General features: G+C 53.5%; 1 protein-coding gene across 9 annotated transcripts in view; it reads right to left on the bottom strand.

Moving 5' to 3' along the window:
• Positions 1–3545: 3545 nt before the first annotated feature.
• Positions 3546–24308, bottom strand: part of ARHGEF10L (Rho guanine nucleotide exchange factor 10 like) — a 77671-nt gene continuing 56908 nt past the window's right edge. For all 9 annotated transcript variants that reach the window (XM_048518830.1, XM_048518829.1, XM_048518831.1 and 6 more), the window contains 6 exons: positions 22412–22632; positions 20921–21075; positions 15814–15959; positions 10977–11151; positions 5405–5527; positions 3546–4609 (listed from right to left, as the gene is read on the bottom strand). In XM_048518830.1, the coding sequence (XP_048374787.1) occupies positions 4071–4609; positions 5405–5527; positions 10977–11151; positions 15814–15959; positions 20921–21075; positions 22412–22632 (1359 nt within the window). In that variant the 3' untranslated portion in view covers positions 3546–4070. The remainder of the gene's footprint in view (positions 4610–5404; positions 5528–10976; positions 11152–15813; positions 15960–20920; positions 21076–22411; positions 22633–24308) is intronic.

The raw sequence follows: 24308 nt of genomic DNA, 5'->3' as shown, positions 1-24308 counted from the left end.
CTGTGTCTCTAGAGAAGATGGCGAACCTTTTCGAGACTGAGTGCCCAAATTGCAACCTAAAACCCATTTATTTATCGCAAAGTGCCAACGTAGCAATTTAACCTGAATTAACCTCTCCAGCAGGTCCCACGTGTACCGCTCTGCATGGTTCTGGCATCTCTGCCACCTCTGCCCCCCCACCCCCGGGCAGCAGCCACCTGGAGCACAGGCACCAGGTCCACCAGCCGAGTCCTCCCTGCTCACTGCGGTGCACGCACATCTAGTCCAGCAGCCCAGGCCAGACTAGATGTGTATGTGTGTGTGTGTGTGGGGGGGGGGGGTGATTTCCTCTCCACATGACGAACTCTGTGAGCGCGTGCCCACAGAGAGGGGTCTGAGTGCCACCTCTGGCACCCGTGCCATAGGTTCGCCACCACTGCTCTAGAGGGATGGCCCAGAACCGCCTTCCTGGAGGCCTTGCAAACCCTCTTCCAGCAGAGAGCGTCATTTTAGCAGCATCCTTGCAAACAGGCAGCCAGAAGTTTGCCAGTTCCAGGCTGGGAACTTCTTGGGAGATCTGGGGGTGGAGTGGGTGGGCTCTCGGCTGGGCCAGGGCTGCCAGGGAGCCAGCCCACCCTCGGAAGCCGCCGTTTCCTGCCGTCTCCTCCCAGGGAACTTAATTTCTTGTAATTACAGGAGCGCTCCCGGCTCCACCTGGCAGTGGGCAGTCTTATGTAAACAAGATTTTGCAGAAGCCAGCAAGAAAGCAGCTCTTCTCAGCAATAAAATTTCTTTTAAGACAAGAAGAACTCATTTTGTGCCTGCAGAGATTTTAACACCTTTTAACCTTTTAACACACCTGCCGTTCTGAACATACTTGCTCGTTCTTCTTCTGCGCTGGGAGTCACCGGCCATCAGGGCCAAAAGCAAATCACTGGGGGATCAAAGAGGTTTCAGATAAAGGGAGCAGATCTAGCTGGAGAACAAACAGCGTTAATTTTGCCAACGCCCCGAGGAGATATAGTAACTAACTCACTAACCGTAAATATTCCTTCTCTGTTGTGACACAATACTGTCTGTTTCGGGATAGGGCCAGAGCGATGCATTCGTTTCTTCCCCTTCCACTTCTGAGCCCCAAGATCTGAGACGGACGCATCCACCTGGCCCCTGTCCTTGCAGGATGCTGAGCAGCAGCTTTCAGATCGGGCACCAAAACAGAGAGAGCTATCTGGGGATGCACCCCCCCACACACACACACAGACACACCCACACTGCTCCACTGTCACCCCAAGTACTTGGATACCTGAAGCCACTACTGGGGCAGCTTATCAGCGTGGTTGACCCTGTCAAGATACTGAAGGAAATTTGGCCCTCTAAAGCTTCTTCACTGGCCCAAAGTGAATTCAGTCACCAACGCAAAATAAATAGAACATGGAAGGGCTGGGGAGGGACAGAAAAGCTGGGGAGTTTGTTCTTTGGAACAGAAATTGTGTGTGTGTGGGGGGGGGGGGGGTTGAAAGAGAAAAAAAATAGTACACGCATTTAGTGTCTAATTAGGAAAAAAATAAGCTTTACAATTGGTGTACAACTAGTAATCGTCCTTCTCCGCCAGCAGCAGCTAAGACAACCTATTTCAAGGTTGAGTTGCTGAGAATGTAATTGTGAGGCTAAAATGAAAATGAAATTGGAGTTATCAAGAGATCGGATTTGGGACGGGATTAACCAGCTGATAAAAACCCTCATGGGCCAGCACTGGGATTCTTTTGTAAGGCTGGCTCAAGGCGTTTGGCCTTCCCGAGCAAGGAACACTCCTGCCCCATCTCGCCATCCAAGGGTTCCACCGAGCCCCCACCGGGGTATTGTGGCAAATGCTCCTCATATCCAGTCGGCAGCAATGCAGGCCAAGTAGTGGAAGCTGCACCCACAAATACCCAGGCCGCTGGGAATACCAATACCTTCTGTTCTGGTTCTCCTTTTCTTTCTGCCCTGCATCCCCAGTGGGTCCAAATTGCACCCAGATTCCCTATGTGCTCAAAACCTTCCTCCTGCCCTCCTCCAGCAGATAATCCCCACCCCCACCCCCGCGCAATTCAGCACTTCCCTAGCCTCCTTGATATCCCAGACCAGGGGTCTGCAGCCTGTGGCTCTCCAGATGTTCATGGACTTTTATTTATTTGTTTGTTTGTTTGTTTGTTTGTTGGATTTATAGGCCGCCTCACCCCCAGAGGGCTTGAGGCGGCTCACAGTATAGCTGTTCTCTAAGACAGCAATCAATACAAATATAACTTAAACCCATTAAAACTTGAGCAGCAGTTACTAAAAATAAATACAATTAAGACAGCAGAAGTTGTTAAAAACAGGCGCCCGATCTAAAGGCCAAAAGGGGGAGGGGGTAGGCAGGGCCCAAGATGGAGACAGGGACCAACCAAGATGGAAAAACAGGCAGCGTCAGTCTCAGTGGGGGGGCGATAGAATCGTGGCCAGCCCCCCCAAGGGCCCGATGGAATAGCTCCGTCTTACAGGCCCTGCGGAACTCACCAAGGTCACGTAGGGCCAGGACAGCTGGACAGCTGCCATGCTGGCAGGGGCTGATGGGATTTGTAGTCCATGGACATCTGGAGAGCCACAGGTTGCAGACCCCTGCCCCAGACGGACCAAGGTGCCTCAGACTTGCCTGCATACCTCGTAAAGAGTGGCTGCTGGGAGGAATACTGCCGCGTGCTGGTCTGAATATATTCACATTCTGGTGCTCGGGTGATTGTTATTTATGACGTTTCTATGAGGGTTTTATTGGACTTGCGGAGGAATTATGGCCAGAATGCTGGAGATTTGTAAGACATTGGAGAGCATAAACAAAAGGGAAAAGCTCTGGACTTGGACACCGGCAGCAAACTCTGAAGGGGTTTTGTTCTCTTCCTCTGGAACCGTTTCAGCTTCCCGGGAAACTCCTCAATGTTCTGCCAGAGAGACAGCCTCAAGGACTCGCTTTCAATTTTGCTCCAGCAATTTTTTTTTAAAAAAGACCTACAGACAATGCCTGAAGATGATCCAGTCCAGCCCCTGGCATCATGCAGGATGATCTAAAGCATCACTGACAAATAAATACCCAATTTCTGTTTAAACTTCCTCAAGGAGGAAGGACCAACAACAACCCCGGGCAACCGATTCCACCACTGGGCACTGCCCTTCCTAATATCCCAGTGGTATCACCAGCAGCCACAGAAGCACTGGAGAAAGCAGAGGAAAGCGATGCTATGTGGAAAGCCTGAGATTATCCAAAGCAGACTGGCCCTCTGCTTATGCTCACTGACTCTCTTTGCCCTTCTCCCACCTCCTGTGGATTGAGCCACGCTCTTCCTGTGGTAGCTCTGACGGTTCTCCCCTTCCCCCCCCCCCCCCGGGTCTCCTCCCTCTCAGTGGATGAAGGCTGACTTGTCTGCATCCAGCATTTGCTTCTGAACTTTTCCTGCGGCTCGTGACACGAAGAACCTCCATGCTTAGTTCGCAGGATTCAAATCCAGGCCCAGTGGGAGCGGAGGCGCCAGCTGCGAAAGAGGCGGCGAAGTTCTTTTTACGGCCTTTATTTCTGCATCTAAAGATGCACCAATATATACAGATTTTTTTAAAATTTATACAATGTAATAATATACAGAATTTTTAATATGTTATATATATATATATTTGCACGTATGTATATATTCACACATGGATACACAAATGCTCTTCCTGCCCCTTTCTGGAAAGAAAGAAAGAAAGGTCATTTGTGAAACCTGTCTGGTGCCTCCAAATCCGGCAGGGAGGTGCACCAGTTCCTATGTCAGCTGGAAAGTCTTTTAAAACCACAACCTCACTGGAGGAAAAAAGGCTACCCAAACACAAGATCTTGGATTTGAAAAACCAGCCCTTTCAGAACACCTCGGGGTGGGGGGTGGGGGAAGATAAAAGCCCACCTCCCTCTTTGGGCAGAGCAGGCCACCTTCCCCAACGATCCCTGGGAGGGCCAGAGCGCCAAACCCACCCCCTATTCTGGGAGGGCCGGATCCACTGAATTGTGGGAAGGAGGGGAAAGAGGGGGGAGGGGGAGGTCGGGGCTATAGCATCAAAGGGACCTGCCACATGAGCAGTGTGCTGTCCGTTTCACTGTTAGCGGGCAGTTTGCCGTTTGGGTTGACGTTCCGGTAGCCTCGCCCGCCAGAGATGACAGCCAAGGAAGAGATCTCCTTGCGGGGGGCGTCCCGAGCGCACGGCCGGCTCCGCACCCAGATGTCGGGGTCGTCGGCCATTTCGTAGACGGAGCCGTCTTCCTCCGTGTGCTCCAAAGCGTTCCCGCCGGTGGCGGACGGCGCCTCCCTCACAGAGAGCAGCTGCCCGGGGAGGTGCGAGGTGGACCGGAGGCGGTACTGCAAGAGGACGCCCTTCTTCCTTCTCTCCCGCGTGGGGGGGCTCTCCTGTGCCGCCAGCTCTGGAGATCTGCCATCCTGCTTCTCGTCCTCTGCAGGCGGGGGCTCCGCCACGGGCTCCTCCTCCTCCTCCTTGTCACTCTTCAAGATGTCTGGAGCCAACGTGCTGAGGGCCACGGCCAGGAACGCCACGGGCCCACAGTGGCCGTTGAGGGAAACCATGCCTTTTCCTGGAAAGGGAAGCGGGAGCTGTCACTGTCAAAGGCGCACGGGCGGTTCGCCTCCCGCCTCCCGCCTCCCTCCCCAACACAGCAGGGCATCTGGAGCCGGAGACTCACTCGGCAGCTGGACTCTCAACCACCCAAACCCTCTCTCTGTCTTTGCTGCAGGCTGGGCAGAGGGCCTCAGGGGTGCAGTCATAAGAACATAAGAACAAGCCAGCTGGATCAGACCAGAGTCCATCTAGTCCAGCACTCTGCTACTCACAGTGGCCCACCAGGTGCCTTTGGGAGCTCCCATGCAGGATGTGAAAGCAATGGCCTTCTGCTGCTGCTGCTCCTGAGCACCTGGTCTGCTAAGGCATTTGCAACCTCAGATCAAGGAGGATCAAGATTGGTAGCCATAGATGGACTTCTCCTCCATAAATCTATCCAGTCCCGGCTGTAGTGTGCCACCTTCGCAAGCTCTGGCCTCCAGGGCTGACCCCCCTCCCCCTGGCCCTATTCAGCCCCTCAGGCCCAGTTACCTCTCAGGGGTGAGGATCTTGCCTCGCCCAACTCCTGCTTCTTGGTCCCCACCTGCTCCTCTTGCCTCTGGCAGGAAGCCCTAAATCTGGCTACAGATCCCCACCCGACAGAACAATCGGAGGAGGCAAAAAATCCTCTGGACTTCCAAAACACCCGCTGCTGAGCAAAGGGAAGGGCCGAGGGGGCCTCCGCGAAACTAGCGCAGGCGCCCCCGTGGCTTCCCTCCGACTAGTTGGCGCCCTTCCTGCCAGCCTGCCGTCAGAGCACGAGGAGACTCACCAGTAATCTTGGGGATGCCCTCCAACCTGGGCACAGGCAAGAGGACCAGGATGCCCTGGTCCGTGCCCACCCACAGCAAGCCCTGGCAGATCAGCAGGCTGGTGACGTGCACGTTCTTCTGGCCTGGTGGAGGGAAGGGAAGACAGTCGTCCAAGGGGTTGCAGCCCCACCCAAAAGCAAGCCCTGCCTCCGTTCCCCAGCCGGCCCCCAACCATCCTCTGCAGCCCAGACCACAAAAGAGGGCCGCCCACTTTCCACCTTGAGCAACGAAGGAAGGGCGCTCGCTCAGCCTCTGACCCCTCGAAGGACATCTCTACGGAGCTGCAGCCACACGGCCCTCCAAGGAGCTCCCCGTGGCACAGCCCTTCAAGCATAACGCTCCCAAGAGGGTGGACAAATTAAAACAGGTAAAAACAAGGCTCTGCTAGAGGAGGGCTTCCAGAAGCAGGGGGCCACAACAGAGGAGGCTCCGTCCATCTCTAGCAGACAACCCCTCACTTCTGAAGGTGGGAGGATCTGGACCTCTGGCTGGGCGGGGCCACAGAAGAGCCAGTGCTGTGTGGTGGCTGGCTTAGGACCAGAGGGAGCAGAATTCAAATCCTGGCTTCAGCCATGAGGCTTCCTGGGTGGCTCTGGGCTAGTTATTTTCTCTCAGACTAACCTCCCTCATGGGGTAATTAGGAGGATGGATGGATGGATGGATGGATGGATGGATGGATGGATGGATGGATGGATGGATGGATGGATGGATGGATGGATGGATGGATGGATGGATGGATGGATGGATGGATGGATGGATGGGTGGGTGGGTGGGTGGGGCTTCCTTGAGCAGTTTGGGAGAAAGGGCAGGATAAGAAGAAGAAGAGTTTGGATTTATATCCCCCCTTTCTCTCCTGTAGGAGACTCAAAGGGGCTGACAATCTCCTTTCCCTCCCCCCCTCACAACAAACACCCTGTGAGGTAGGTGGGGCTGAGAGAGCTCCCAGAAGCTGCGACTAGCCCAAGGTCACCCAGCTGGCGTGTGTGGGAGTGCACAGGCTAATCTGAATTCCCCAGATAAGCCTCCACAGCTCAGGCGGCAGAGCGGGGAATCAAACCCGGTTCCTCCAGATTAGATACATGAGCTCTTAACCCCCTATGCCACTGCTGTTAGATGTGGGGGGGAGGGGGGGCTGTTGTGGCCCTTGGCCACCCCGGCGTATCCCGCTGAGAGCCAGGCGCCTACCAGCAGCCGCCACATCAGCCCAGAAGACAAAAGAGATCCACGCAAAGACAGATCTCGTGCTGACTTCAACCCAGTGAGGCAGTGTGATTTCTCCAGAGAGACTGGATTCCGGGAGCTGGGGCTCCAAGGATGGGTTAATGCACCCTCCAAGAAAAACAAGGAGTCACGAGGGCTGGCACCCAAGGCCCGCACGCACGCACACACGCTCACTCTCGCAAGCAGCACGTCCGCTCCCAAACCCTGGGCTCTGAGCGCTCCGTGCGCCCGGGTGCCTCTGCCGCAGCCGACAAGGAGAATCTCCAGTTGTTTTTGGCTACGTGCAGACAACAAAGTGGGTAACTTGCTGCCGTGAATTAACATGTTCTCAGTGTCAGGCCAGATTAGCTCTCCCCAGCTGATCAGCCGGGGCCTGTCTGACTGGCTTAGCAAATCGGGATGCAGAGGCTGGCGGGCAGATCGGCAGGGACACCTGTCTCTGGAGCAGGCGCAGGTGGGGGGGGAGGTGGGGGAGAAAGCACACAGCAGGGAGAGGCATAGGCTATGAAGAAGGACTAGGCAAGATGACGCCCAGTCGCAGCTGATAGGAAGCACCCTCGTACCGCCTGCCCCAAAATGGGTCAAGCAGCGTTGTGGTCCATTTGGACTCCAAAGCTTCCTCGCTTGTGCAGGTTTTCAACCCAGAGCCTCGGGTTCTAAACCAGGATTTAACTTTACAAGCAGCCTTAAGAACATAAGAACATAAGAACAAGCCAGCTGGATCAGACCAGAGTCCATCTAGTCCAGCACTCTGCTACTCACAGTGGCCCACCAGGTGCCTTTGGGAGCTCACGTGCAGGAGGTGAAAGCAATGGCCTTCTGCTGCTGCTGCTCCTGAGCACCTGGTCTGCTAAGGCATTTGCAATCTCAGATCAAAGAGGATCAAGATTGGTAGCCATAGATCGACTTCTCCTCCATAAATCTGTCCAAGCCCTTTTTAAAGCTATCCAGGTTAGTGGCCATCACCACCTCCTGTGGCAGCATATTCCAAACACCAATCAAACGTTGTGTGAAGAAGTGTTTCCTTTTATTAGTCCTAATTCTTCCCCACAGCATTTTCAATGGATGCCCCCTGGTTCTAATATTGTGAGAAAGAGATAAAAACTTCTCTCTGTCCACATTTTCTACCCCATGCATAATTTTATAGACTTCAATCCTATCCCCACTCAGACGTCTCCTCTCCAAACTAAAGAGTCCCAAACGCTGCAGCCTCTCCTCACAAGGAAGGTGCTCCAATCCCTCAATCATCCTCGTTGCCCTTCTCTGCACTTTTTCTATCTCTTCAATATCCTTTGGAATTGGACTTTGTTGGCACTCCGTGACTCAGGCCAGATGGCACGACTCCAGGGCCTTCCTGTTTCAGGTTCTGCTTAAGCTTTCAGCTCCAGAAACCAGCCTCAGGGATCCTGGGTTGGAGGACAGGTATTCCTAGTCTGGATTCAAGCCCAGCCACATGAAGGCTCCTCATGTGGAGAGGACCCACCTGCCCTTAGCCAGGCTGAGGGACGGGGAGCCGTATTCTCAAGGGGCTGCCAAGAAGAGCCCAAGACCAGCGGCCTTCTGACAAACCAGGACCCTCTCAGACAGCTCCCGGGGCACTGATGCCACCCCCAGGCAACGGCCGTAGGGAAAGGGGCCGGCCAGACCCCCGCACCACTCGGGATCCCCTCCAGGGTGGCCGGCAGGTCTGTGCTCTGAGGAGTCCCACCTTGGGAACGATGCTTAGGATTCCCCTCACGCCTCACGCTCTTCCCATTAAGCCTGGGGATGCAGTGCTGAATTTTAATTGCAAATTAGCTCCTGAAAGACCAGGAGAGTTGTGGGGAGAAAGGAGATGAAATCGTCAATAAAACAAGGTGGGAGCTGGAGAGCCTGAAGGGGCGCGCGGGGGGAGGGGGGGAGAGGAGTAATTGCCAGCATTAATAGTTAAGAAGCAATATTGTTCCCAACAAGCAAAGCTGTGCTAAAGCCCACGACTGCGGCCCCGTTGCTAGGGGGGCTCCCACGCCCAGCCCTCCGCCCCCGGGGCTGTCCTCCGTCGGCACAACTCCTGAGCCGCTGGAAATCCTGGCAGGCAGCATCTCTCCTGGCCCTGGGTCAGCCATGACTGTGGGCGACAGTCCCCTCTGTCACAAGCTGCCTTCCGTGTGCTCAAAACCGAAGGCCGGCAGAGGGGAGCATGCGCAAAGTTTTGCTCCAGCACCAGCAATGGCTGTGCATAATCAACAAAATATCTCTGGGACACGGTGAGGTGCATGGAAGGCAGGAAAGAGGCTGCTTGAGAAAAGTAAGTCCCTCCCTCCTTGCCCTTGGCTCTGTGGTACAGCATTTGCTTGGCACACGAAAGGTCGCAGGTTCAATACCCAACCCCTCCAGTTAAAGGGTCAGAGAGCAGGTGACGCAAAAGTCCTTCCTCTTCCTCAGGCCCTGGAGAGCAGCTGCCAGTCTGAGCCGCCAAGGCTGACCTTGACGGGCAGATTCCCTGACTCAGTAGGAGGCAGCTTCGCCCTTGTTCATGTGCTCCCCAGATGCTGTTATTCCCTGGGAATTCCTACTTGAGGTATCACAGCTGGGACCATGGAGGGTGGGTTTTGAAGCCCTCCCAAGCCACGAATCTTCTGGCACAAGACATGTCCTACTCTTTGGCGAGGAAATCCATCTCAGGGGGCAGACTTTGGGGGGGCATTTCAATGGCAGCAAATGGCCTGTTATTTCAGTCATGTTTTAATGCCAGGAGGGGGGTCATTTGGATTTTCTGCTTTCAGGCCTCATCTGTTACCGACTGTTCTTGACCCAGAAATACAGGTCTTTCTCTCTCTCTTGCAGAGCCCATTCACCCCTGCAGGGTTGTTGTGAATGCAAGCAGGGAACCAAACCTCGAGCTCCTTGGATCAAGGATGCAAATGTAACAGCCAGAAAAGAATTACAGCCTTTCCTGATCTTAGCTCTGGTGACAAATGAAAGATGCCCCACTTTCAAAAAAAGAAAAAAGGACCGGGGGGGGGGGGGGAATCTAATGGCAAATAAATATTTTATCCCCAAGACTTAACGCTGCAACGTCAGACCCACTCAAGCGATAGATCTGCGCCTATACAACTTTTAAGAGGCCGGGTCCCTCCGCAAAGACTTTATTAATGGCCTGTCTAGTTAAAAAGGATGAGGGAGCTGAAGTTCAAAAATGCATTAATACCAAAAATGCTCATGCTGGGGAAGAAAAGAAGCAGCAATAAATTTTTTAAACATGGCCTTTTTTTAAAAAAAAAAAAAGGCGGGGGGGAGGGGAGGAGGCCCAGAACACTTTACACGAGTAATACATTTAGCACTAATTACACAATTACTCTGTGCTGCAGTTGGGAGAGAGATATCTAAAAGGCTTAAGGAAAAAATGAAAAGATTAATGAAGAATTTATGGCGGCTTCTTTGGGTCATTCCGCTTTGCAGAGCTGCGAGGGAGCAGGCGCCCTGCGGAGGTGACGGGAAGCACCAAAAGGGGTCTGAGGCGGCGGCGGCGGGACCCCGTGGGGACCACCCTTGTTTGACACAGAAGATGCACACGTGGACAGCCAAGGCCCAAGACCCACAAACCGTTTACGCGTCCAGATCTTTATGACCACGTTACTACGTTACAACCACCACACAAAGGTAGGGCCGCAGAAGTGGGCGGGGTTGGCCAAGGGCTGGGCAAAGGCAGGGGTCCCATCCTGCAAGTTCTGCAGCTGAGGAAAGATTTAAACTAGCTGACTGCCCAGAGGCCATATTGAAGCTTTCCGAGAGAGAAGAAAAACGGAAAACCAACGACACAACACAGGACACCGGGGAGAAAGCAGAGAAAGGACAAAGGATTGCCACAGAAGTTCATGGCACCCGGATACTTCTTGCATGGCAGGCCACAGTGCAAGGGGATGGGAAATGCCCAGGAAGTTCGCCCCACCCCGACTCCTGGTCCTGGCAAGAGGCCTCTCCTGTGCCTCCCCACCTCCATCCCTTTCACAGGCAAGAGCCCCGCCTCCCTCGCCCTGGCCCTTGGTCCACCCATTTTGTAGCCCATTCCTAACAATGGCGGAGGCTCCAATTGCCAGCCACACGACTAGCTGGAGGTGACCTCCCAGCACCCACAGGGTCAGCCGGATCTGCAGACCCACCACTGGACACAGCAGCTTTGGATGCTCTGCTTGGGAATGGTAGCCAGAACCCTCCCCCCCACGGAAGAAGCAAATAAGACGCCCCTCAGGAAACACGTGCCCCGTGGCGATCCACGTCTGGCCCCCTTGCCTAGCGGAGCCCCAGGTTTTTTTCACTCCCCCCGCCTACCAGGCAGGGCGAAGGTGGTCCGGGTTGCGATGTTGATTTCCTGCAGGTGCTCCAAGGTCTCAGTATGGAAGAGGCGGATGGAGGACCCTGAAGAGAACGCCATCCAGACCCCGCTGCCCGCCTTGATCATGTGCGTGACGCAGGTCTCCTCCTCTGGGTGGGCTTCAAAGGTCTGCTGCGAGTGGGGAGAGAAAACAGCCACGCTATCCTGACTGGACAAACCCAGAGGTTTCCACCCATTCAGAACAAGGACATTCAAACTCTAAAAACGCATTCTAACAATCGTGAGCCTCGTGAATAAATACATCCCTATTTTGCTAACCCTCTGAAATCGGAGAAGGTGACTCAGAATTCAAAGTAGAAGGAGACACAACGGCATTTTTGCAAGAGATGCTTCAGGGCAGTATAAAATCCTTGGAAAATCAGAGGAGAAATTGGGAGGGGGAGGGGATTCTCTGGGTCATCTCTAAATGCTGGGCTCTCTTGGTGGCAGAGCTGGGGAACTTTTTGGAGACAAGAAAACCACAGAATTCGGCAACTCTCAGCCTCCCAAGAGAAGTTAGGAACACAGCATAAATTGCTAAACCAAGCCAATAACGAGAGCTGGTAACCTGGCTGTCAGGATTCAATATATATATATATAAATACAGAGAAGGAAATGGATTTTTGTTTCAATTCCACCAAAACAAGTCTCTTAGCATCCCCCCGGGGCTTTTAAAATGAAAAGGTTTCATTCCACAAGTCTGCTGACGCCTCAAGTGCCTCTTTGGCAAAGAAAAAAAGGAAAACAGAATCGGTCTGACCACAGAGATGGCCTCTTCAACACGCAATTACCCAAGAACTTAATCCATCCGCATGTCTGGTTTCAGCTCTTTTCCTTTCAAGCCCTTCACGGGCCTTCCAGGACTCAGAACAGGAGGGGGGGGGGGGAGGAAGCTGCAAGGACTCAGTTGTCCATCACAAGCAGCAGCAAAGATAGAGAGAGTGCCTCTGAGCACATGCAGAGTCTGCAGAAGCTTCCACACACAACACTGAAGGTCAGCTACTCCAGTACTGAGCAAAACGCTAAGGGTCTCAGTCCCACTGCCCTGTGCTCCCGAGGCAGGCGGCAGGGGAAGGAAACACAGCAGGCCAATCCAGAACCACAGGCCAGAACCCCTCTGGTCCAGGGACCTGGGTGAGGGGCAAAGCCAGCCTCCTGCTGCAGCTCCATTGATGGCCCCAAGCCCAGCTGGGTTCTGGGCAAATGGCGGCCACGGAAAGCCACCCAGCTATTGCCCTCAAGCATCGCCAGATGGCCCCCGGGCCTCCTTTCCCAGCTCCCCACACCTGGACGCAGCCAGCACTCTGCTCTGGCCACCGTGGTTCCCCAAGTCCCTCCCAAGCCGATGAATTCCTCGTCATGTGCTCGTGACGTGTCTGGAGCAGCCAACCCCCCCGCTTTGGACAGAGGGAGCTTCCCTGCAGCATCCCAGCGTGGCCATTTATTGCTTGCATGATAAAATCCTGAATATTACATTGAAAATGCTGACACCACCTTACCTGCAGCGGCAGCAGCAGCCACATTTATGTACCTCAAAATGTCTACATAAAAACAGAGCTCCTATAAATCCTGCAGAGCAGCAGGGGAGGCATAAAAAGCCACATCAGTATTGAGGAGGCGTCAAGATGCCAACGCGGGAGAGCCGGAGCGCCCACTGCTCCGGCGGGGAGGCGGGGATGGGGACAGAGCAGGCACTGCAACATCTGTTAATGGGGGGGGGGTCAGAGAGTCATAGGGCTGGGGCACCAGGCCACCTCAACAGTGATGCCAACCTGTCTTGGCACAGAGCGCCCACAAGGTCAGGGGCAGCCCATTAGGGGGAGAATCCCCCCCCCCCGACCCAGCCCTCCTTCTCTTTAAGGGGGCCTCGAGGGGCACCTTTGCCTCTGCATCCTGGGACTGGCACTGCCCAAAGTCTGCCCTCCGCCAGTCAGCCCAGCTGCCATAGAGGCAAAATAACATCAGTCTGTAGTCCTCTTCCAATTGGCTGAAGCGGTTTTGAGGATCACTGTGAGTAGCAGAATGCTGGACTAGATGGACTCTGGTCTGATCCAGCAGGCTAGTTCTTATGTTCTTATGATCGTGAGAAATAGAATGCCAAAATGCGTTTGGCCAACCTGGTTAAAAATACATCTGCTGTGTCATCTGGCCTCCCGTGGGCACAAGGGGGGGGGAGGGGGGTAGCCAGACGCCATCCACATTTTTAAACGGGGTTCTGTTTTTATGTAATTAATATTTAAATTACGTTTTAATGTATGTTGTAACCTGGTTGTGGACCGCCCTGAGCCCTCAGGGGGAGGGCGGTATATAAAATTAATTATTTTATTTTATTTTATTTAAAATGCACGATAATAAAAGACAGGAGGAGACCCGCCCCTGATCCTCTCAAGAGCTACCAGGCAAGGAGTCCGTCCAGAACAGCCTCCCGTCTCCTGCCAAAGGTCACTGCCTTATTTCTGGCCCACAGAGGTTTCACACTTTGGATCTGAGCTTCAGGCAGCTCACACAGAAGACCTCATTATGGAACAGCCCGCATCTTGTTCGGTTTTCCCTGCAGAGACTCTGTGGCCGAGACCTCCTCCCTCCCAGAACGGCTCTGGCAAACTCAGAACCTCCCAAGTGACGGAACACTGACGCACACGGAAGGGCCCTACTTTTCCCCCTGGGCGATTTCATGAAAAAAGACCTCACACTCTGCTTCACCTTTCACACCCTGGACGTGGTTTCACACCATCCCCTTCCCCATTTGGAAAGCGACCTCCTTTGACTTGCCGGGTATGTTCCCGGCAGCCGTCTTTTAGGCCAGGCAAAGACGACTGATATTCCCTCTGTTGCATTCTGCGGCATGAGCGGTTTCTTTCCCTGCGCTAGCCCAGGAATCTTGGGGCTGACAAACCACATCTTTCTCTCACGGCAAACCACCTGGAAAAAACTGGAGCAGGTTTCTCAAGCCTCTCCCCTGCTGGAATCACACACACTTGCGTGGAACCACAACTTGGCAAAGCAGGAGTCGATGAGACAGGACCCGGGATATCAGCGGGGGGGGGGGGGGGGGGCATGCCATCCTTTCTCCATTAAAAGCGAGCATCTGGGACTGGGAAATGCTATCCCCATTTTACACATCTGGAATCGGGACATGCAAGCAAGGCCTTGGGGGAATCTATACCAGAGAGAGACCACCAAGGGCAGCTTCAAGAACGGGATAAAAATCTAACAAAAGAAATAAGTACAATTAGAAGGATGCTGTGGTGGGGGGAGCTACTGCTGATTTCCAAGGCCTGGTGATACCCCAACAGGGATTGCAGCTGCCCTCCCCCCCCCGCCCCCGCACCCCTCTACAAGATGGGCTATAACTGTGCCCGTTTTACTGATGGGTGACCTGAGGCTGAGAGCTTAATCAGAAATGCAGACACCAGGAGCACAGGCTTAGGGGCGTAGCACTGACTGCTGTCGAAATTGTTCCCCACTGACGCAGCCCTGCGCCCGATGGAACCAGGTTAGCTACCACAACTTTACAGCCTCCATCGTCTCCCCCACCTGCGAGGTAATCTTTTTTTCCCAAACTAAAAAGCTCCAAATGCTGCAGCCTTCCCAACCCCTTGCACGCTTCCACAATATCCCTTTTGAGACGGAACGCCTGGAACTAGTTAGGGACAAGAGCCAGTGGAGGGCTGCGGAGGGCAAGGCTACCCAGCAAGCACGACCCCCACGCGGACAGAGGCCTCGCAACCAGCAGCCCCTGTGCTGCACCCATGGAGAGTTTTATGATCCTACAGCCGACCTCCAAGGCCCAGGCGGGCACAGTTCGGCCGGGCTGAGTGCTGCGGTGTGTTGGCCTCATGAATAATAGAAGGGAAATGCTCCGAGGGAGGCAGCGGCGGCAGCACAGCCGGTCAACTGAGAAATTTGCAGCCTCAATAAAGCTGCCCCCCATCCATCTCTGCTGTGGTTGCTGGTCTTGCTCCTGCTTGGGAAGAGTGCCCAGGGAGGGGGCAGGGCGGGGGTGGAAGCGCCAGGCATGCCCACAGAATCGCTCTGCAGCTGCGCCCCGCTTGCGTGCCACAACAGCGCCACACAGTGGCCGGACCGGAGGAGCTGTGTGGCTGGGTGGATTCACCGAGAGGGCACCGCTCTCACTCCACCCTGGGCTCTGCTCAGGGGCAAAACAGTCCCCAGCCACTGGGACAGACCGAGGCCACCCACAAGGGCTGCAAGCAGAGTTAACACAGACACTCATCACCAGGAAGTTCTCCAGCAAACACCCCACTCATTCCCATCGGGCCTGCGGAGTAGAACTTCCTGCTGAATCGCATCCAATGCCCAGCAGAGCAGCCCTGCCCTGCAGTATAGCTGCTGCTGCTGCTGCTGCTGCTGCTGCTGCTGCTGAGACACAGAAAGAAAGGGCATTTACTGGAGATGCCCAAAACTGCCAGGCAGCCCCGTCTCCTGCAGAGTCTTTTCTTGGACCCTTTGCCAAGAACCGCACCTTGTGCTGGACTCAGACGACACCATCCCTGCCCCGAAGCAGAGGGAAGCCGGAGCTGCACAGGGCACCAGCCTCCAGACAGTCCGCACCAAACGGCCGCTCTTCTGGGACCAGGGTGACTTTTGCAGGGGGATGTTCATTCCCGAGCCTTCAGCAAAGGACCCCAACAGCAAGCCCGGGCACGATCAAGAATGCTCAGCCGCGAGCAGCAGGCAATCGCCCCCCACTCAACCCCCCAAGCCACCTTTCCATGTGAGCCGCTGCTCTCCCTGCCCCAGCAACAGCAAAAGGAAAAGCACCAGCCTTACCTGTGCCTTCAGAGTGGCGGCATCCAACACGGTGACTTGGTTGCCGCAGCTGGCCCAAACGGCATCGTCCAAGGTGAGCAGAGTTCGGACTGGTGCCAGCCCCACCACCAAGGAGGCGGGCTCAGCTGCTGCATCCCAAAAACCTCCTGTGGTTAGACAAGAGAAAAAAAATCAGGTATCACCCGGGAAGAGAGAGAGAGGAAAGAGACTCACAAATGGAAACTTCACCCAAAGAGGGCAGGGGCTGAGGCAGGGGCAGAGAGGGGGAGAGATAGGGAGGAGGAGGAGGAGGAGATGGAGGAGTGGCCACTGGACCTTGCTTTGAACTGTCTGCCGCACCTGGCCCTGACCCCTGAAGAACAGACCGTCCAGGTCTTCAACACCTGGCTATGCTTGGCTGGTCATGCCCCAGGCAGAATTCTTCTCGACTTAGCTGCATTGAGCCAGTTCTCCGCTTCGGGAATGGTGCTCTCATTTCAGAACAGGGCCATTTCTGGCGGCAGTACAGTTCCAGGTTAGCTACCACAACTGTGAGCCCAGCAAGCGGCAGAAAGAGGGGAAGGGGATTTCTCTCCCTGGTGGGTCTCTGAGATCAGAAGCCATCCCTTCCAAAAGAAAACGGCTAAAGTAAAGTGGATTGAGGTGTGTGTGGGGTGTGTTGGGGAAGCACCAGGAAGACGTTCAGCCCCCTCCCCGGATACAGGAGCAGCAGTGGCGAAGTGGCTAAGAGCAGGTGCACTCTGATCTGGAGGAACTGGGTTTGATTCTCAGCTCTGCCACCTGAGCTGCGGAGGCTTATCTGGGGAACCAGATTAGCCTGTGCACTCCCACACACGCCAGCTGGGTGACCTTGGGCTAGTCACAGCTTCTCGGAGCTCTCTCAGCCCCACCCACCTCACAGGGTGTTTGTTGTGAGGGGGAAGGGAAAGGAGATTGTCAGCCCCTTTGAGTCCCCTATAGGAGAGAAAGGGGGGATATAAATCCAAACTCTACTCTTCTTCTCTTCATCAGTAGGCTTGTGGGATCCTGTTGCTGAGGAGGCTCAACAGGTGCGTGGCTGGAATGGCCCTGCAAAGAAGGAGCAGGTGACACAGAAGCAGGTAGGGACACCTGGGCACACCTCTCCTCCTCCACCTCCCCAGGCTTCGGCTTATTATTTAGTATTTCCATCAGAATCGCTGGAACACTGGCTAGCAAGCAGGCTCCTTCACAATACACACCATGCAAGCTGTGTATCCGTCCACAATTCTTGAGCGCTCATATTCCACAGTCCACACAGAACAGACGCCTCTCCTATGACTGAGCGTGATCTACTCGTTTCCACCAGCAAAAGAAAGCGCTTCATCTTCCGCTTGTCAGGTGCTGCTCAGAGTCACACTTTTATCTTTTTCAAGGTATCCTGAGAGCTGTGCCCTCCCCCCACGCAAACTGACATCTCTGACATAAAATTAAGCAGGAAGGAAACGCAGGTAAAGGAATCAGGTTAGGAGAGTAATGGGAAGAGGTGGAAGGCATGAAGCCCTCTGAGTCTGAAGGATGCTCGCAAATGACAGGTGACCAAAGAGGGGTCACACAAGGGCTCAACTTGACACACCTGTGAAGATGTCAGAAGAGGAGTGCGAATGGGCATCCCTTCCAGCGAACGTTCAAAACACTTCCCAAGAGGACTCCATGTGTTGAAGGGACCTGAAGCCTGGAACAGGGCCAGGGGAGTTGGCTCACTTGCCACCTCCTGTGTTGCCAAATACCAAGATGACAACACGCGGCTCAGGTGATTCATTTTTCCCAGGTATGAAAGGTGCAGAAAATGAGAGAAAGCCTGGAGCAGGACTGCTACCTGGACAAAACCTGCACTAATCTTGTCATGAAGAAGAAGAAGAAGAAGAAGAAGAAGAAGAAGAAGAAGAAGAAGAAGAAGAAGAAGAAGAAGAAGAAGAAGAAGAAGAAGAAGAAGAAGAAGAAGAAGAAGAAGAAGAAGAAGAAGAAGAAGAAGAAGAAGAAGAAGAAGAAGAAGAAGAAGAAGAAGAAGAAGAAGAAGAAGAAGAAGAAGAAGAAGAAGAAGAAGAAGAAGAAGAAGAAGAAGAAGAAGAAGAGCAGGAGCAGGAATTTGGATTTATATCCCCCCTTTCTCTCCTGCAGGAGACTCAAAGGGGCTTACAATCTCCTTGCCCTTCCCCCCTCACAACAAACACCCTGTGAGGTGGGTGGGGCTGAGAGAGCTCCAAGAAGCTGTGACTAGCCCAAGGTCACCCAGCTGCCGTGTGTGGGAGTGCACAGGCCAATCTGAATTCCCCAGACAAGCCTCCACAGCTCAGGCGGCAGAGCTGGGAATCAAACCCGGTTCCTCCACATCAGAGTGCACCTGCTCTTAGCCACTATGCCACAGACAAGATTGGACACTGCCCCCTCCCACAATTGATTTCTCAATTTTTTTTTCATATTTAATGGTTTCTGTGGGTGCCGGAACACACTCTGGGCTTCCTGTGCCCTTCATGGACTCCCCTGACCTCTCTGAGGCTCCACAGCTGCAGGGGAGGAAGGGCCCCTTCTGCCCCATTAATCCCCCCACTTTGGATCCTGACCAAAACTGAGCCCACTTCACCCAAGGAAGTCTGTGCCACGTGTCCCACAAGTGCTTTTGAAAGCCAAAAGTGGCACATGAAGATCAAGCAACAGCCACGGCCACTGGGGATCTAGACAGCAGTCTGGTCTTTTGCCTCTCCCACCAACTGGAGGAGGGGCTGAAGGGGCTTCAAGGGGCCAGAGAGATCCTGCATGTTGCCCCCTCCTCTAGGAGGAGCTTCAAGGGTCACCTCTGGATTGCAGGCAAGGGGTAGCAAACCAGAGCTCTAGAGCTGCTGTCAGTCACGCCAAAGAGCACTGAAGGGGCAGGTGGGGAGGGCCCGGGGCTCCTCCTCCAAAGCCCCAGGATTCCCCCCCACCCAGGAAAGGCTCACGGGGAGGAGACCCCTGCTCTGCCGGTGGGCAAACGCCTTTCCAAGCAGATTCTCTTATTTAGAAATTCCTTCTTTGTCAGCCCTTGAGCAAAAGAAGAGTTCAGCAGCCCTCCATTCTTCCTGCCTCCCCCCTCCCCCCCCCCCAGCACCAAAGACAGGATGGGGACAGTGCGCCTGTCATCCTGCGCTCTGGGTCTTTTGATTTGGCTCGGAGCACCTCAACTGCACGTAAGCAGGAGCCTCGCTAGACCTCCGTCTGTCGTTTGATAGTCTCACCCTGAAGACTTGGCCAGTAATTTCTGCCCCACCCAAAGCACACCGTTCTTCAAAAAAAACACGACAGTCAAAGCATCTATATAAATGGAGAAAGTCCCAGAGGTTCCCTTCTGTTATTTGTACAGATATCTACAGGCAACTGCGTCAGCCCAGCCTTCTGCAGAGGCAAACATCAGATGGAACTTTTCCTTGTGTTCCTGCATCTGCCTGGGAGATACATTCCCCCCACTCCACACATGCTCCAATTAAAAGCCATAAATGGCTTATCAAAAGGTAATTAATAAAAAGCAACACACTGCCAAGTTGAGTCTGAAGCTCCACGTAAACATCCGTTTATAACCCCGGAACGGAGGGCAACAAGCTGCAGATTGTGGGTGGCTAATGGAACATGGAAAAGGGGGGGGGGGGAGAAATCACTGTCAAAAGAGCACCCTCGCAGATGGGGGCGGGGAGCCATCCAGGCAGGAAAATTAGCCAGCTCTGGGCCCTGCTTGCTCCATTCAGCACTTCCCTGGCCCTGGACACACCTGAGCACGGGCCTGCAAGGTGAACCCCCCCCCCCCCACTGAAGAAGGGGGCGATTGCCAAGGTAACCAGCGAAGAGACCCGAGCTGCACGCACGTGCTCAGGTGACGCAGGCGCAAGTCGGGCAGGTCCAGCCCGTGAACCTGAAATGAACTGACCTGCACGAGGGTCTCTTTGTTCATCCAAAATTTACAAGGAAAGAAAACTAAAGCACATCTGACAGGCTTCACCGGCACTAAAACGGCTGTTTTCGCCGCAGCCGGAGAGAGCTGACAGTCAATCAATAGGAAATTACAGAGCTTTCAAATTGGGGTTTTGTCTTGGGACCAAAACCTGGATTCTAGACATTGCATTTTGAACACCAATTAGCATAAAAGGGGCGGGGGTGCGGGGAGAGGGTTTCCCTCCTGCTGCTGCAACAAGCCGGAAATTAAAATAGATTGTAAATTAATTAAAGTCACTTGGAAATCAAGTGCGGATGAAACCTTCCCCCCGAGGGGAGCTTTGGGGAGCAAAGAACACACTGGCTCACTTTATTAGTTAAAACGTGCCGTATTCCTGCTATTGGGGGGCACTTTGGAAGTTCTCAGGTGGTTCTTCCAAAGTTTTCTAAAATGATGGCTCACATATACAAGCTGGTCTTATGGATTAACAGAACTGAAAAGAACCGTGGAGGGGAAATCTCAACCTCCTCAGCTCAGACAGGCTTGCTAAGTTTGCCTTTTGCAATATTTTCAATTATGGAGCATTCAGAGGTTTGACATTTTACCCGCGGGGTGGGGGGTGGGGGCACAACAGGTAATTAGACGTGCTTTCGGTTGCCTGTAAAATATATTAGCAAGACTTTCAGGGCAGAATTCTTTTTCTTTAAAATGTGCTCCTCAGCCAAACAAAAATTATGAAACCGGAACACAAAATATAAAAGTTTGGTCCCTTGCCCCCTCTCCCAGCCCTGTGCCCAGTCCTCAGCCAAACTCCCTGCCCCCCTGAACGCTCCCTGCCGCCGCCCCGTCACTGCCCCCTCAATTCCCTCCCTCCAACAAGCCTTTTGCTCCTTCAACTGGCACCAACCGCTAACACACTGGGGGTGGGATTACGGCCAGGGAAGCTTCCGCCCCTAGTGAGTTTCCAGCCAGCCCCACTCGGAGGCGGAAAAGGTTTGTTGGATTTTTTAATTTTGTGAGGAGTTGGCAGCAAGCCCCAGGCGCTGTTTTGTGGCGTCGTGGTACACCACTGACTCTGCCTCAGTCTTCCCTCCTGCAAGATGGGAATAATAACACCAGCCCACCTTACAATATTCCAAGCAGATGACGGCACCAGCAAGGCCAGCCCACCACCTCAGCACTCACCGCTGTTTCTAGAGTAGGCAGCGACGGTTCCGTTCTGCAGGCCAGCGAAAAGGAAGTCGGGGCTGTGTTTCAAGCAGAGAACCGGCTGGAGCCCAGGGCTTTTGCAGTTCAGGAGGCACTGCGTCCCTGTGTCCACGCTCCCGTAGACCAAGATGCTGGAGAGAAATATGCACAGGTTCAGAGCATAAGCATAAGCATTTTATTGTCATTGTGCACGCACAACGAAATTTACAGCAGCATTCCTCGATGCACACAATTTCAGACTCATACCCCATCCTCACTTTCCCTTCCTCCACCCATCCCTACACAGCCCCAAACACATCAACACGAAGCCACGGAGTTCAGCATCGCCACAGCTCTAGAGTAGAAGCTGTCTCTAAGCCTCTTTGTCCCAGTTTTGATAGACCTGTATCATCTGCCGGATGGTAACAGTTCAAAAAGAGAGTGTGCTGGATGAGACGGGTCTCTTGGAATATTTTGGGCTTTCTTTAGGCTTCGGGAATTATAGAGTTCTTCCAAGGAGTTTGCCAGGACAGCAGAGCAGAGAAAGCGACACAGAGGAGGCACCTGAACAAACCTAGAATACAAGGAGCAGCTCCTACTGGGGAAATGGGGAGCAGCTGCACCAGCTGATGTTGCTCCCCAAAGTGCTGTGGGGGAAGAAAATGCTTTTGGCAACATTACGGGTCATAACTCCAGCTGGGGCATTCCGAAACTTCACATGGAAGCTGGCTTTCAAGGCCAGAGATCAATCCAAAAATAAGAGGCAGGACGGGAAAGTGTGCTGGACCATGCACAGAGTGCTTTCCCCTCCTCCCCTAGAGCAACTACAACCAAAAACATGCAAAACTGGCGGGAAGGACTCTGAGTCAGTGGCTCTCCTCACTGCTGCTGAAAAGTCACGTGAATGTAGCCCAAGTGTTTGGCTGAGCCATCCTCAGCCTCAGGGCCTCCCCCTTCTCGTGGGGCTGAAAAGAACTTTGCCCCCAGGCCAGGAGGAGAGCCCAACTCGGTGGACCCAATTAAGAGTATTCCTGTGCATGTGGCAAAATAGACGCACAATCCATTTGTCTACAGCCACATTTCCAGGGTTGATCGATCAGCTCAGAAGTGGGAGGCAGCCGTGGGACAAGGGAAGCCCAACTCCTCTCTTCAGGGACAAAAGAGGGATGGGACTAAATTTCAAAAGCCGGCTGGTCTGATTTGAACATATTTGTTTCCAGCTTGGTTCTCACTTTGAGTTTGTGCTTCCTTAGGCCAAATTTCCCCCCTGAAATCATACACATTTCCCAACATTATCTGCCCATCAGTTGCAAATGAATTGTGCAAAAATGTAGATACCCACAGTGTAAAAGTGGTGTAAATAGAACAGAATGATAAGCGGCAACCAATAAAGCAGGCTGAAAGAGAGAACAGTAAAGTCAAATGAAAAGAACGTGGCATGTCCCTATGAAGCAGATCCGGTCTTTCCGGATCCCAGCAGCTGCTCACCTGCCATCCTGCAGCCCCAGGCAAAGGGCGGGCTGGGGGGGCGCAGGTGGGTCATCCGCTGGTTGCGACTCCGCAGCTTTCTCCTCTTCGCTCCTCTCTGGAATGTACTCCATGCAGAGGACCTGGGAGGCCACGGGGAAGGACTTCACCGTCCGAGGCACTGCACGGTTCAGCGAAAAAATCTCCACTTGGCCCCCGGCCCCTTCCTGGCCGCCCCCAACCTAGAGGGCCAAAAGCAAGACAAAACACTGGCATGATCTGACGCCCTCTTGGCAGCACAGGGGCTCCCCAAAACGGCCCGGGCACCCTTTCTGCTCCTCCGGGAAGATATCTGAGCATACTGGAGAGGAGCAAAAAATCAACCGAATGAAAGCCTCAGAATTGACCGGCAAGAATTTGAAATCACTTCCCCACAACCTGCACTGTGATTTTTGTTTGTGTTGGCTTTATAACATTCCCAGTGCCACAGATCTTATTTTTTAAAGACACCGGTTATAAAAACATTGGATTTGTCAAGCTGGAACTGAGGGGGTTTTTAATAATTTTTTTTGAGTCGCCCTCAAAACAGATTTCTTTTTTAAAAAAATATTGACATTAAAAAAGACAAACATGATTTTTTAAAGGTGTGACATTCTGTTCAAGACTGAAGGATCCCAAGAGGCGATGGAGTTAAATTAAAACAAACCCCCAGTGGATCAGCACACACAGGGCCCTGCGTGACAATCTTGGTTCCTGACACCCTTCGGTGACAAGGACATAAGAACATAAGAACAAGCCAGCTGGATCAGACCAGAGTCCATCTAGTCCAGCTCTCTGCTACTCGCAGTGGCCCACCAGGTGCCTTTGGGAGATCACAGGCAGGATGTGAAAGCAACGGCCTTCTGCTGCTGCTGCTCCTGAGCACCTGGGCTGCTAAGGCATTTGCAATCTCAGATCAAAGAGGATCAAGATTGGTAGCCATAAATCAACTTCATAAATCTGTCCAAGTCCCTTTTAAAGCTATCCAGGTTAGTGGCCATCACCACCTCCTGTGGCAGCATATTCCAAACACCAATCACACGTTGCGTGAAGAAGTGTTTCCTTTTATTAGTTCTAGTTCTTCCCCCCAGCATTTTCAATGGATGCCCCCTGGTTCTAGGACACCTCAGAACCACAGTTAGTGAGACGCAGAACGGCATTTCTTGCAATTTCAGACAGGAGGGTTCCACTCATCTGGGGCCAGCCCAGTAGAAGACCCAATCCCCCCTCCCCCTAGAACAGAACTTCTACACTCAAAGCAATTTGACCTTAAAACCCTGGGGAGCATCAACAGGGCAAGGAGAACCCTCCTGGTGGGTTGGGGGCGGTATCTAGAGGAACCCTTCTTGGTCTGACTCAGCCCAGCTGATCTTCTGGCCTCTCTGGGCAGTGTGAGCGAGGCGTGTTCTCTGACCCCCCTTCCCCCTAGGCCAAACACAGTTTTTGCACTGTTTCAAAATCCTGCCAGATTGGTTTGACCATGGGTGACAGCAAGACAAATGCCACGGGCAGGAGTGCCGCCTCTCTCAAAACACTCTTAACTCTCTTGAAGCAATTATCTGTCACCAGCTTTCAAGGGCTGCATCAGACACCAGTTAATCCACAATGACAGATTGACTTTTTGGCCACTTGACTGTGTGCCGTGCAGGGAAAGGGCTCCTTGGCCAGCTCTTGGTCTCTGCGGAGGAGCAGGAAGACCCCATCTGGGCTCCCAGCTTTGTCCACGCTGGAAGAGCCGGGCAGTGGATACAGATTCCTCCAGATCCAGATCTGTCCTGGGATCATATCTGTGCTTCATCTCTCTGGGGATTCAGCCCAGGGCAGCCTGTGGCTCTGCAGGAGCACGGCTGGTCTGGCAACTTGGCAGCTCCCACTGAAT

This window comes from Sphaerodactylus townsendi, linkage group LG16 (assembly GCF_021028975.2).
Source record: "Sphaerodactylus townsendi isolate TG3544 linkage group LG16, MPM_Stown_v2.3, whole genome shotgun sequence".
Classification (NCBI taxonomy): Eukaryota; Metazoa; Chordata; class Lepidosauria; order Squamata; family Sphaerodactylidae; genus Sphaerodactylus; species Sphaerodactylus townsendi.
This window is presented reverse-complemented; position numbering and strand designations above follow the sequence as displayed.